At 46.5% G+C, this 13226-nt stretch overlaps 1 protein-coding gene across 1 annotated transcript in view; it reads left to right on the top strand.

The window, feature by feature from the left end:
- The window catches only part of LOC115543110 (solute carrier family 15 member 1), an 18464-nt gene extending 5517 nt beyond the window's left edge, over positions 1-12947 (top strand). The window contains exons 8-23 of the mRNA XM_030355664.1: positions 1154-1237; positions 2325-2407; positions 2525-2611; positions 3169-3258; positions 3564-3608; positions 3836-3868; positions 4120-4208; positions 5105-5186; positions 5401-5517; positions 6165-6296; positions 6413-6459; positions 6636-6731; positions 6973-7081; positions 7645-7779; positions 11480-11587; positions 12124-12947. Coding sequence (XP_030211524.1) covers positions 1154-1237; positions 2325-2407; positions 2525-2611; positions 3169-3258; positions 3564-3608; positions 3836-3868; positions 4120-4208; positions 5105-5186; positions 5401-5517; positions 6165-6296; positions 6413-6459; positions 6636-6731; positions 6973-7081; positions 7645-7779; positions 11480-11587; positions 12124-12399 — 1613 coding nt within the window. The 3' untranslated portion in view covers positions 12400-12947. The remainder of the gene's footprint in view (positions 1-1153; positions 1238-2324; positions 2408-2524; positions 2612-3168; positions 3259-3563; positions 3609-3835; positions 3869-4119; positions 4209-5104; positions 5187-5400; positions 5518-6164; positions 6297-6412; positions 6460-6635; positions 6732-6972; positions 7082-7644; positions 7780-11479; positions 11588-12123) is intronic.
- Positions 12948-13226: the final 279 nt, after the last annotated feature.

The following is a 13226-nucleotide window of genomic DNA, read 5'->3' as shown; positions in this document are numbered from 1 at the left end:
CATAGGTTAGGATATAGACTATGACATAGGCTAGGATATATACTAGGACATAGGCTAGGATATAGACTAGGTCCTAGACTATATCCTAGCCTATGTCCTAGTATATATCCTAGTCTATGTCCTAGTCACTAGGACATAGACTAGGATATATACTAGGACTAAGACTAAATCGAATCAATTCGAAACTCGACTGAACGAACAAAAGAACGATTCTGAAAGACTCTCCTTGGCACACTGACCAACGCAAACTGAATCAAGGAAAATAATTATTAATGGCGCGTTTCCACTGCAGGGTGCGGTACGTTCGGTTCGCAAAGGTGCGGTACGGATTGCGTTTCCACCGCCAAAAGTGGGCGTGACCCGGACTGAGCCGTACTCGTTTTTCCCTCAGTTGATTGGTCGACAGAATCTTCACTTCTGGGCGACGTGGGGATAAAAACAAACAAACAGTAGCCTCGGGGTATTATTCTTTACATATACGAAGCTTGCATTCGGAAGTTGATTAACTGCCATATGAAAAGCATAAAGGCCAGGAACTGTTGCTGAACGACTTCCATGGTAGCTCTTGGTTTAATGTGTTGCGTTCAACTTCTCCATTGTATTTATTGAGCAGGCAACACTGTCGCGCTGCTATGATGTCACGATGTTTACGTAGCTGCCACGGCGATCGACATCCGACCTACCATAAAGGGTACTGTCGGCGGTGGAAACGCAACCTCGGAACTGAGCTGGGCTATACCGCCCCCTCCCTACCGGACTGAGGCGAACCGAATCGTACCGCACCCTGCAGTGGAAACGCGGCATAAGTCCATCACTGTAAACAGAGCGCATGGTACCGTGGCCGCAAGCTGCTCAGGCCACTAACCCCACCCTCCTCCTCGACCCGCCTCTCTCCTCCTCATTTGCATTAAAGCTACAGACACCGAAACGGTGCGTTTGGCGAAAGCTCAATGTGCGACTGGCTCGTAATGGCTGTAACTCTGCATCACGGCTGAATTTCGGGAACGTCTTCAAATACTGTGTTATGGGGCCAGTAATACCTATATTAGAGCATCCATAAAGTAGCATGCCATGGGACCTGTAAACGTGGAATACTAAAATGTAGCAATGGAAAAAGCTTTTAATGTTTTGTGTGTGTTTTACATTCCTCCAGCCCAGGAGTGTGGCATCTACTCCCAGCAGAAATGTTACCCCCTGGCCTTCGGTGTGCCCGCTGCTCTCATGGTCGTGGCCCTAAGTAAGACCACCTTCCACTCCTCCTCAGTCTCTTTCTCCTCCTCCTCCCCCTCTTCCTCCTCATCCCCCTCCTCCTCTATTTATTTTTCTCCTCCTGCTCTTCCTCCCTCTACAACTCCTCCTCCTGCTCCTCCTTCTTGCTCTATTCCTGCTCTCCCTCCTTCCACTCCTCCACCTCCTGGTCCTCCTTCTCTTCCTCCTCCTCCTCCTTCTCTTTCTCCTCCTCCTCCTTCTCTTTGTCATCCTCCTCCTCCTTCTCTTTCTCCTCCTTCTCTTTCTCCTCCTCCTCCTTCTCTTTGTCATCCTCCTCCTCCTTCTCTTTCTCCTCCTTCTCTTTCTCCTCTTCCTCCTTCTCTTTCTCCTCCTTCTCTTTCTCCTCCTCCGCCTTCTCTTTCTCCTCCTCCTCCTTCTCTTTCTCCTCCTTCTCTTTCTCCTCCTCCGCCTGCTCCTTATTTTCCTCCTCCTGGTCCTCCTTCTCTTTCTCCTCCTTATTTTCCTCCTCTTGCTCCTCCTTCTTGTTCTCCTGCTCTGCCTCCTTCTACTCACTGGTTGTTTCTGTCGGATAACAGTGGGCAAGGGGTGTTCGACTCCCAGCTGAAAGGTTCTGGGTTCGATCCCCCTTATTGTTCACAGGACCACCAGTAGTTGTCCTTGAGCATAAAGCTTGACCTGCGCTTCTGAGTTTCTGCTAAAAGAAGACGTTGATTCAGACATAGACGACACTCAGACCCGGCTGGTGGCATTAACACTCTATGAACTTTGTATGGAGTTAAGCTGCCTTGCTCGCGTCAAAAACCCGGTGTGTAGCCATGGTAACGCTGCCGTCTGTGGCAATACATCTCTGTGCTGGTGTAGTGTATCGGGGCCTCAAACAAAATCTCGCTTTGGCCCATCAAAGTAACGAGGACCAGCCCTGCCTATTTATCTCTCCTCCTCCTCCTGCTCTTCTTTCTTGTTCTCCTCCTCCTTCTCCATTTATTTATCCTCTTCCTCCTCCTGTGGGAAAGCTATCTCCAGGTGAATAAAGGTTGAATGGAATGGTGATGGTTCCAATGTGTGTGTGTGTGTGTGTGTGTGTGTGTCTACAGTTGTGTTCATTGTGGGCAGCAGAATGTACACCAAGGTCGCCCCGAAGGGAAACATCATGCTCGAGGTCTGCAAGTGTATCTGGGTAAGTTGTGGACCAGAGCCACGATTAAAACACACAGAGAGAGGTGGCATTCAGTCCAGCATTTCTAAGACTGGGTCGAGGAGTGATGTTCTGCTGTCTGTCTTCTGTTTGGTCAAGTATGCAGTCAAAAACCGCTTCAGGAACCGTAGCTCGTCCATCCCCAAGCGAGAGCACTGGATGGACTGGGCCGATGAGAAGTATGAGGTGAGAGCACAGCATACATACCTACCTGTACATACCTACCTGTACATACCCCTGTGAATCCCCCCCCTGTATACAGACCTGTACATGCACCTGTTCATACACCTGTACACAACTACCTGTACATACAGACCTCTTCAAACACACCTGAACATACACCTGTCCATACAGACCTCTTCAAACACACCTGAACATACACCTGTCCATACAGACCTCTTCAAACACACCTGAACATACACCTGTCCATACAGCCCTCTTCAAACACACCTGAACATACACCTGCCATACAGACCTCTTCAAACACACCTGAACATACACCTGTCCATACAGACCCCTTCAAACACACCTGAACATACACCTGTCCATACAGACCCCTTCAAACACACCTGAACATATACCTGTCCCTACCTACCTGTACACACACCTGTACATACCACCTGTGAATACAGACCTGTGGATATACACCATGTACATACCAGCACGTGAATACACCTGTTTGATTCACCTGTGTACACCTGTCCCTACACCTGTGACCCTGTTCCCCTCGCTCCGTCTTCTAGAAACTCCTGATCGCCCAGATAAAGATGGTGCTGAAAGTTCTGTTCCTCTACATCCCTCTTCCCATGTTCTGGACTCTCTTCGACCAGCAGGTACGCAACCGGAGGCCACCTTGGATTACCATATTATTAAAGAAAACCTTCATTGTATACTGTTATTAATTTCTGACTTTGTTTTATGTCTCTATTAATTACCCTTGTCTGTCTCATGTTAATTGTGTGCTGCTACAATGGCCAGGGCTCATTTGTAAAATAGATATCTATCTCAATGTGATTTTACTCCCAGGTCTAATAAAGTGTAAAAAAAAAAATACTCTTTATTTTAGAAAAAAATCGGCTTTGTAAATTAGTTGTTTATATTCCACAAGTTGAAAGTCAAGTATACTGTGTCTCTACAGGGCTCCAGATGGACACTGCAGGCCACCACCATGGACGGAGACTTTGTAAGCCTTTGTCTATTCAAGCTTTTTTTAATGTCTGTTAATCCACTCAGATCCACCTATATATCCCCCACAACAGTAGCTAGTTAAAAAAGCTGTTCACTTTTTAATAAATAAATAATAATAAATAAATTCAAACTAATGTCCGCCTGGAGGCTAACTAGTGTTGATGTTACTTTGTATTACAGTCTAACTCTTTTTTCGTTTTCTCCTTTTCTCATCTACCTCAGGGTCTTTTGGTCATTCAGCCCGACCAGATGCAGGTGAGAAGTGCAGCAGCTCATACATTTTATAGATACATTTTACATTGATGAACGCATCAGTATATTGACCTAATCATCTAGCGGCCATTTGGGTTGTAAAACAGTAGCTTGGTGGTTGGATCTGATTGTCAGTCAGTCAGTCAGTCAGTCAGTCTGTCTGTCTGTCTGTCTGCCTGTCTGTCTGTCTGTCTGTCTGTTGACCATTGTCAGGAGAAAGTGACCTTATAGTTTCTCTTCTTCCACCCTGACAGACGGTCAACCCCATCCTGATTCTCGGCTTTGTTCCCATCGTGGACAGTGTGATCTATCCGCTGATAGCCAAGTGCGGTCTCAACTTCACGTACGTTGCAGAGTTTCAAAATCGACCCAACGGTGACATCGCAGTCACTAATGGCCACACAGAAGTACGATAGATGGATAGATCCTCAGGGAGGACACTTCCTCTTGTGACGTCACTGCAGGGTAGCTTTGGGAATGGCTTGTGTGTGTGCGCACGCACGCACGCACGCACGCACGCACGCACGCACGCATGCACGCACACACACACACGCACACACAAAAAACACAACAAATAAATAGGGGCCCTATAACTACAGTGTTGACCAAATAAATGTACATTTTGGACAAAATGGACACCTGGTTCTATTTCCCCCAAGAGAACAATACATAGGTGTAAAAGACAGGGTTTTGCTTACAATATCAAATGTTTATATGTGCAACTAGTGCATTTACTTTTGAAGTTGCTGTCAATAACTGAGAAATATCGCTGGCAATGCATTAGTTTACCATTAGCTATTTTAGGGACCATTGTGAAAACTCTCTGGGGGCAAGATGTGGCAGGAGTTTTTGTTTAGTAGACATGAACAACCATTGGTTAGCATGAACACCATTAGTTAACATGATAACCATTAGTAAACATGAATACCATTCGTAAACATGAACACCATTGGTTAATGACTACACATTAATTAACCATTAATAAATATTTGTTAATGCTGTAAAAAGTTAACTAACGTGTAGGGGTTATTTATAAATGATGTTGGTGTTTGCTAAGGGTGTGTGCATGTTTACTAATGGTGTCCATGTTTACTAAGGTATTGGTGTTCATGTTAACTAAGTTCTACATGATTTAATTGTTGGCTTGATGTTAACCCTTACCATAAGCATTCAGGGTAATGTTGGTGTGTGTGTGTGTGTATGTTTACATGTGTGTGTGTATCTGTGTGTGTCTTGCAGTCCATTGAAGAGGATGACAGTGGGAATGTTCATGGCTGCCCTGGCTTTTATTGCTGCTGCTCTCGTCCAGCTTCAGATTGATGTGAGTATTACAACACACACACACACGCACGCACACACACACACACGCACGCACGCACGCACGCACGCACGCACGCACGCACGCACGCACGCACGCACGCACGCACGCACACACGCACACACGCACACACGCACACACACACACACATCTGATTACGGTACCCAACCCAATCTTACTCCTTTGACCCTTGTCAACTCTGCTTCCTGTCTTGTAGGAAACACTTCCTGTATTCCCTGCTAGCAATGGCGGACAAATCAAGGTCTTTAACTTGGTCGGTGCAACGGTGGACGTCAGCGTAGGGGGCCAGAACTTCACGTTGGACCCTTTCATGGTAGGAGAACAGTGTCGAATCACACAACGCTGGTACTGTCCAACCGTGAGGCAGGGCTAAAGCAGGAATGACTCTTTTCCTCTGACCAATGTACTAATTTGAAGTCGCTTCAGATAAAAGCCTCTGCTAAATGCCCTAATGTAAATGTAAATGAATGTCGGGACATGATGTAAAGCTTACAACTTTACTGTCAATAAACAGTAAAAATAATAAAATAAATCATGCAAATGACACCTGAACACTAGCAGCAGCAGCCAATGCATTTCTACTGATTGTGGCCGTTTGCTTTAAACCGCGGGACCAGATCGAACCCTGTTTAATGTTCACATTACAATCGCAGGTCATCGCAGATTCTCATTATGTATGTCGTTGATGGGATATATCCGCCACACCAGTTGGTACGGTCCAGTATAGGCTGCCAGTTTGGCCAATCAATTTTAACACACATCTGGGTGGACACTACCATTGTAGCCATTACAAGCCCACCATAGGTTGGGCTTTAAATCACTGCACACATCACAACTGGTGGTAAAATAGGAACCCCTTTAATACTTACAAAAAGAGGCACCTGTATAGATTAGATCCCACTGATTTGACACTCTAATAAAAGGGTTGGTGGTAAAAACTGTTATTTTGTCCTCACACAGTCCAACAGTAAGTACCTGTCGTTTGAGGGCAAGATCAACATTGATATAAACAAGACGAGCATGCCTTTAGTCCTGACGAATGGAACCCGCAGGAGCGTCGTCATCGACCAGACGTTCCCGAACAGTACATCGGTAAGGACCGTCCATTCATTCAGACATTCACTCACTCACTCATTCAATTATCTGTATTTATGTATGTGTTTTTTTTGCTTGTGTAATGTTTTTCTGTCCTTTCCCCTGCTCTCTAGTACGAAGATATGACAGCGAAGCCAGAACAGGGAGAAAACGCTATCAGGCATGTTAGCGTGTCCACGTCCACGTCAATGACAGCATATGTCCACATTAGCCTGTAGTACATATCAACACATGTCTACGTTAGCGTATTATTTGGGGCAGACATGAAATCAAAACCAAATAACTCACAAAATGACAAATACAAATAAAAGCTTTGTGTTGATGTTTCCTCTGCAGGTTCCTCAACGGTTTGGGAGAAAATGTGAACGTGACGTCGCTGGGGAACATCCCCTCCATGAAGATGTCAAAGTATGCTCTTGTACAACAGGGAAGGTAAGTGACACACACACTCACACACACACACACACACACACACACACACACACACACACACGCACACACGCACACACGCACACACACACACACACACACACACACACACACACACACACACACACACACACACACACACACACACACACACACACACACACACACAATAAGGAAAGCTATCCTGATGCAGTTATTCTTTTACTATAATGTGTGTGTGTGTGTGTGTGTGTGTATGTTACAGTGCTCAGTTTGATATCCAAACCGTGAATGGCAAGTGTACATATTCTATAGCCGTGGGCTTTGGTAGCGCTTACACCGTCATCATCCCCGACACGTTCACCATCGCTGACGTGAGTCCTATTCCTCGTACCTCCTCCTCTTCCTCACACTTCCTCCTCCTCCTACTCAGTACCCCTACACGGGAACAAAATGGAAGCCGCTAAAACGCATTCTTTTTCACTTTTCGTAATGTCTGTCATCTGATGCACGTCCAAGTATAACAGCAATCTAATATTTCATTGTATCCAGTACTCTTTGGAACAGGTGGTAATAACCGTGTTGAAACTTTGGGTGGGGGGTAAATAAACTCAATCGACGAATGATGCACCGATATCCAACGTCTTTAAGGGTTTCCATCATCGTTCCACCTCAGTGCGTGGCGAACGTGACCTTGTACTGAATATTTATCCAAAATGTTGCCGGTCTCCAACCATATTAACCCTGGTTCTGTTTTCCCCTTGTGGGGTGTGTGTTTGTGTATGTGTGTTTTTTCTTTGTGTATTTCTGTGTTTGTCTGCGTTTGTGCATATGTGCATCTGCGTCTGTGTGCATGCATGTGTGTATGTGTGTGCGTGACTGTACGTGTCTTTTGGTGTGCGCTTGTGTGCGTGTGTGTGTGTGTGCGTCCATCCAGTGTGGAGGCCTGCGTCCGGAGGAGGACATCGGCCCCAACGTGGTGCACATGGCCTGGCAGATCCCGCAGTACTTCCTGATGACCATGGGCGAGGTGGTGTTCTCCGTCACCGGCCTGGAGTTCTCCTACTCACAGGTAGACACGGTGACCAGAAGCTAGGGTTGCTATGGGAACACGGCGTCTCTGGCCTCGCACCAGAGACGTGAATACATCTGCAATGGAAAAAAATTCAGAGTGAAGGATAACAGGATCTAAGTGCGTGATTTGAACATAGCACATCACAGAGGGATGTTTTCCACTACAGACATAGATATATACTGACTAGATATCGCCTGTCCGATATCTAGTCAGAAACCAACCCACTTGAAGATTGCCTTAAAAGAAGGCTTTTTAGAGTGATTTTGACTGGGAAAGGACCTCTGTCCCATCGATGTTCATATTCAACCGTATTGTAACCGAAAGGTTGGTAGTTCGATCCTGAGCTCCTCCTAGCTGAGTGTTGATGTGTCCCTGAGCAAGAAACTTAACCCTAACTGCTCCATAACGAGCTGGCTGTCGCCTTGCATGGTTGACTCTGCCGTCGTTGTGTCAATGTGTGTATTAACCGATGCAAGTCGCTTTGGATAAAAGCTTCTGCTAAATGCAACTAATTGTAATTGTAATATTCAGGGGGGTGGTTACCCTGCGACAAGATAATAATAATAATAATATGTTTATTATATATAGCGCCTTTTTCACACTCAAGGTCGCTTTACAGTTTCATGAGCACACACAGAAAAAGACAGCACACAACGCAAATAAAAATGTATAATATATATAGAGGGTCTTTGCAGTGGTGGTAGAAGAGCCGAAGTGTTCTTGGAACAGAAAGATCTTGAGATGAGCTTTAAAGAGAGGGAAGGAGGGACAGTCACGGAGGGATTGAGAGTGAGACGGGGATTTTCCAGAGTTTGGGGGCCATGGCGCTGAAAGCCCTGCCACCCAGGGTAGAAAGTCTGGTGCGGGGGACAGAGGAGATTGTGGTCAGATGATCTGAGTGAGTGGGATGGAGTGTAAGGGGTCAAAATGTCACAGAGGTAAGGAGGTGCAAGGTCATGGAGGGCCTTGAAGGTGAGAAGAAGAATTTTGAATTAGATTCGGGACAGAACCGGTAACCAGTGTAGCTGAGATAAAATAGGGGTGATATGAGCAGATCACTTGGTATGAGTGAGTAGCCTTGGTGCTGAACTTTGAATATATTGCAATCTTTTAGGTGATTTAGTTGGGAGGCCAATGAAGAGGGAGTTGCAGTAGTCTAAACGTGAGGTAATGAAGGAGTGAACCAGGGTTTGTGCATCACAGGTAGATAGGAAGGGGCCGAATGCGGGCTACGTTACGGAAATGGAAGAATGCGGTCTTAGAGAGGAATTTAATGTGGGGATCGAAACTGAGTGAGGGGTCAAGCAGTAGGCCGAGGTCTCTGACAACAGAAGCGGATTGTACTGATGGCGCATGCTTAGAAGTCAAATGCGATATCTAGTCAGTATATATATCTATGCACTACAGTGCTGTCCAATATAGTGTCAGGGAAATGGCACAAAATATATCAAAGTGGTGATATTAAGCCAACAAATGTCAGTGTGATTGGCTGTTATAAGCCGTTTGGAAATCTGCCCTTTCCTGTCTTTTAGTGACATCACAAGTGGGAGGGTCCACCTAGACATATGATGGATAGATCAGCAACATTTGCTACAGTTCACTGCGTAGGCAGGTAGACTGATCCATCATATATCTAGGTGGGAACCCAACCCTATTTGAAGTAAATTATGGATTTTTGTTATCCATCATTTAAAGGTCCCATGGCATGGAAATGTCACTTTAGGAGGTTTTCTAACATTAATATGTTTTCCCCTAGCCTGCCTATGGTCCCACAGTAGCTACAATTGGGGTAAGGTGTAAAACGAGCACTAGGTATCCTGCTCCGCCTTTGAAAAATGAAAGCTCCCCTTTCTCTGCCTTGCCCACCCAGAGAATTTGGCTCGCCAATGAGACAACGAGCTACGACCATCTGAGTGCCATGTGTGTGTGCGCGTGTGTGTGTGTGTATGGTGTGTGTGTGTGTGTGTGTGAATACACACACTTTAACGCAAGTGTTGTAAATTTCTATGTTCTCTGGACAACCGATCTGCTGTTGGTGTTATGGTGCATAACACGTCGGGTTCTCTGACGTCTCTGGTATTTCCACAACGAGACTCGTAGTGGGGGTTATCTCAGCCATGGTTGAGAAGGAATTGGGGGAAAAGGAACTTTGGCTTTGACTCCCTGAAGCACATGAACCGCGACATGGAGGAGAAAGGGATTGTTGCCCGCGATTGTCTCCCGCCGGAGCCCCGCTGCCCACGGCCGAGGCACCACCGCTGTGAGGCACCACCGCCACGGGGCGGTGGTGCCTCGGCAGCGGGCAGCGAGGCTCCGGCGGGAAACATTCGTGGACAACAATCCCTTTCTCCTCCATGTCGCGGTTCAGTCTCCTTCTGATTGATGTGGAAGTGGAAGAACCAGAGGCTGCTCAGGCCTACACCCCAACCCTCCACCTTGACCCGCCTCTAAAAAACAGCATGTTTGTGGAAAGCTCATTGTGGGACTGGCTCGTAGTGGCTGTAATTCTGCACCAAGGCTGAATTTCTTGAACGTCTTCTAGTACTGTATTAGGGGCCAACTAACACCTATATAAAAGCATCCATAAAGTCGCTTGGTGTTTTCTCAGCAAATAAACATAGTATATGAGTTTCAGTCCCTTCAGAATGCGCTGTTTCTGGTGTCTGTATCTTTAATGCAAATGAGCTGCTGCCCATTGACCAATGAGCTGTCAGACTGAACCACAGCATGGAGGAGAAGAGATTGTTGCCGTGTGCGGACTACTGGAGCTCTATATCTATATAATACAATATAATAATAATGTATAGGTATTTATGTAATATTATATCTAATATCACGGCCAAAAGCTATGTGCGCCTCGGATGATATTATGAATCATAAAGACTGCGTCTGACGTCTCTGGTACTTCCACAACAATCTCGGCCATGGTTGAGGAGAATTGGGGGAAAGGAACTGGCCTTGACTCTCTTATGTCCATATTGAACCGCGACATGGAGGAGAAAGGGTTTGTAGTCCCGGGAGCTGAGCTGCCAGACTGCCGCCCGAGCCCGAGCTCCTTCCCTGTACTCCGGGAGCTGGACTGCCGCCGAACCTGCGGGGGGAGCTCGGCAGCAGTCCGGCAGCTCAGGACTGTTCAGCTCCTGGAGTACACCCGCCGGAACTGCCGTACTGCCGCCGAAGCCTCGCCGGCAGTCGGCAGTCGGCTGCAGCTCCGGCGGGGGGGAGCTCGTGGCAGTCCGGCAGCTCCGACGGAGATAGGGATTGTATTCCCGGAGCTGAGCTGCTGAGCTCCCCCCCCGCCGGAGCTGCTCGTCCGCTGGTCCACAAAATCGTAGCTATGCTCTGATTGGAGGGGGGTGGGGAAGTGGGAGTAAATATTCAAATATGCCCCCTTCCTACGTAGGAGGGGGCGCTGAAACTGACTCGCTCATTTGGTGACTGGAGGCGGGGTACTCTCACAAATGCACATCGCACTCAAAAAATCATGCACCAACTTTTTTCAAAGTTTGTATGCTTGTGGGAGCACCAGAGTCCCAAAACAACATCCCAAGTGTTTTTTTTTATAATATGTCCCCTTTATATTGCACGAATTGATTTCAAACAGAATGTTATTTTATATATATATATAGATAGTATAGTTCAAGACTCAAGTATTACAAATATTAACATATTGCCGTACATTTACCTCACCTTTCAGGCCCCTAGCAACATGAAGTCTGTGCTGCAAGCCGGTTGGCTGTTCACGGTTGCCGTGGGGAACATCATCGTGCTCATCGTGGCTGAAGTAGCTCAGCTGCCAGATCAGGTGGGTGGAGCGCTTCAGACCGGACACATGGCCGAAAGGTTCTGGGTTTGAATCCCAATGGACACAGTGTATCTGTAGGATGTCCCACCACACCCCTGGCTGTCCCTTGTCTCGTAGATAAATGACTACCTAGTAACCACCATTAGTTTGTGATCCTGCATTCTACTCAACTAGAAAAGTTGAAAGGTGACATATACCACCAGGTGTTTTTGTGATTAGTCGTTACAAGCCGTTTTGTCTGTCTTTTCTGACATCACAAGTGGGCGTGTCCACCTAGATGTGTGCTGGATAGATCAGTGGACCGTCGCAAACGTCGCTCATCTATCCGTCATACATCTATGTGGACACGCCCACTTGTGGTGTCTCACTGGTGGTATCATATGTTAAGTTGAAACTATTATTGATCTACAGTATAGAATGACAAGAAAAATAAACAGTCGACTTTTATCCATATGAGCGTAGGAGCTTAGCATCCTAGCATAAACATTAGCGTAACTCGCTTTCTTCCCGCCCTTTTTCCTTCCCCTTGACCACAGTGGGCCGAGTACGTCCTGTTCGCCGCGCTGCTGATCTTCGTGTGTGTGGTGTTTTCCATCATGGCCTACTTCTACACCTACACGGACCCCGCCGAGGTCGAGGCACGCTTCGCCGAGCTGGAGCCCGAGGGCAAGGACAACGACAGGAAAAGGCGGAGCCTGGAGCTGCACGACAGGAAGGAGTCCCTGGAGGAAGAAAACCAGAGGAAGAGCAGAAGCAGCTCCGAGGCCAGCTCCCACCACGAGGCCCCCGCCGACAAGGCCACCAACATGTAGAGACATGTTCTCTCTCTATGATCGTTCTGTGTTTTTGCTTGCTTTTCTTTCGTTTTGGTCATCGTTCTCAGTTTCGGGATCAGGCGAGTCGGTGTGAAGATCAAGAGGATGGTCTTCCAGTGGTGTTGATTTGGCGGTTTAACAGTTGAGGAATGGATGCGTTGAGTTGTAAGGTACATGGATATGGAGGGAGGTCTGGTCGTGTTCTCTTGAGAATATATTGTTCGAAATTGAATGCCTAATAATTTGAATCCCTGCTTTCTGCTTTAAAGATGGTAATTTCTACTGAAAATATTGTACATGTGTAATTATTTATTTTTTACAATGGCATATTTTGCACTGTGTAGCAAAAGCAAGATTATGGGTGGCGTACATTGAAAGTACCATTAACCATTCGATTTAGTATTTATTGCCAGCCTGCATTTTATTGTAACATAGATTCTTTAATGTAATTGATGTAAGGTGAAGTAAATCTCACCTCCAATCAAGGAGGAACTTAAAAGACCTGCCCGATCAATTTCCCTCAATAAAAACTTTGTTTTGGAGTATCTTCCTCCTCCGACTTTATTCATATATGCATTACACTTTGATTTACCCATTAAGAAACACAAATGTCCTCCAACATGAGCCAGCTGTATCCACCTTACCCAAGCCTCCCCCAACGTTTCCCTGGACAAAGCTGATCTATCCATAGTACCATCTCAGAGGGGTTGAGCGAGATGAGTCTGTGTACATGATGATGTGACATCACCAGAGGACGGATTTCAGACTAGCTTGCCGCTTCGGTGTTCTTCCAATGTCTGCTACCTAACCAATCGTGCGATTTG

The sequence above is a fragment of the Gadus morhua genome, chromosome 4, assembly GCF_902167405.1.
Source record: "Gadus morhua chromosome 4, gadMor3.0, whole genome shotgun sequence".
Lineage (NCBI taxonomy): Eukaryota > Metazoa > Chordata > Actinopteri > Gadiformes > Gadidae > Gadus > Gadus morhua.
Note: the sequence above shows the minus strand (reverse complement) of the source record. Positions and strands in the feature narration are given on the sequence as shown.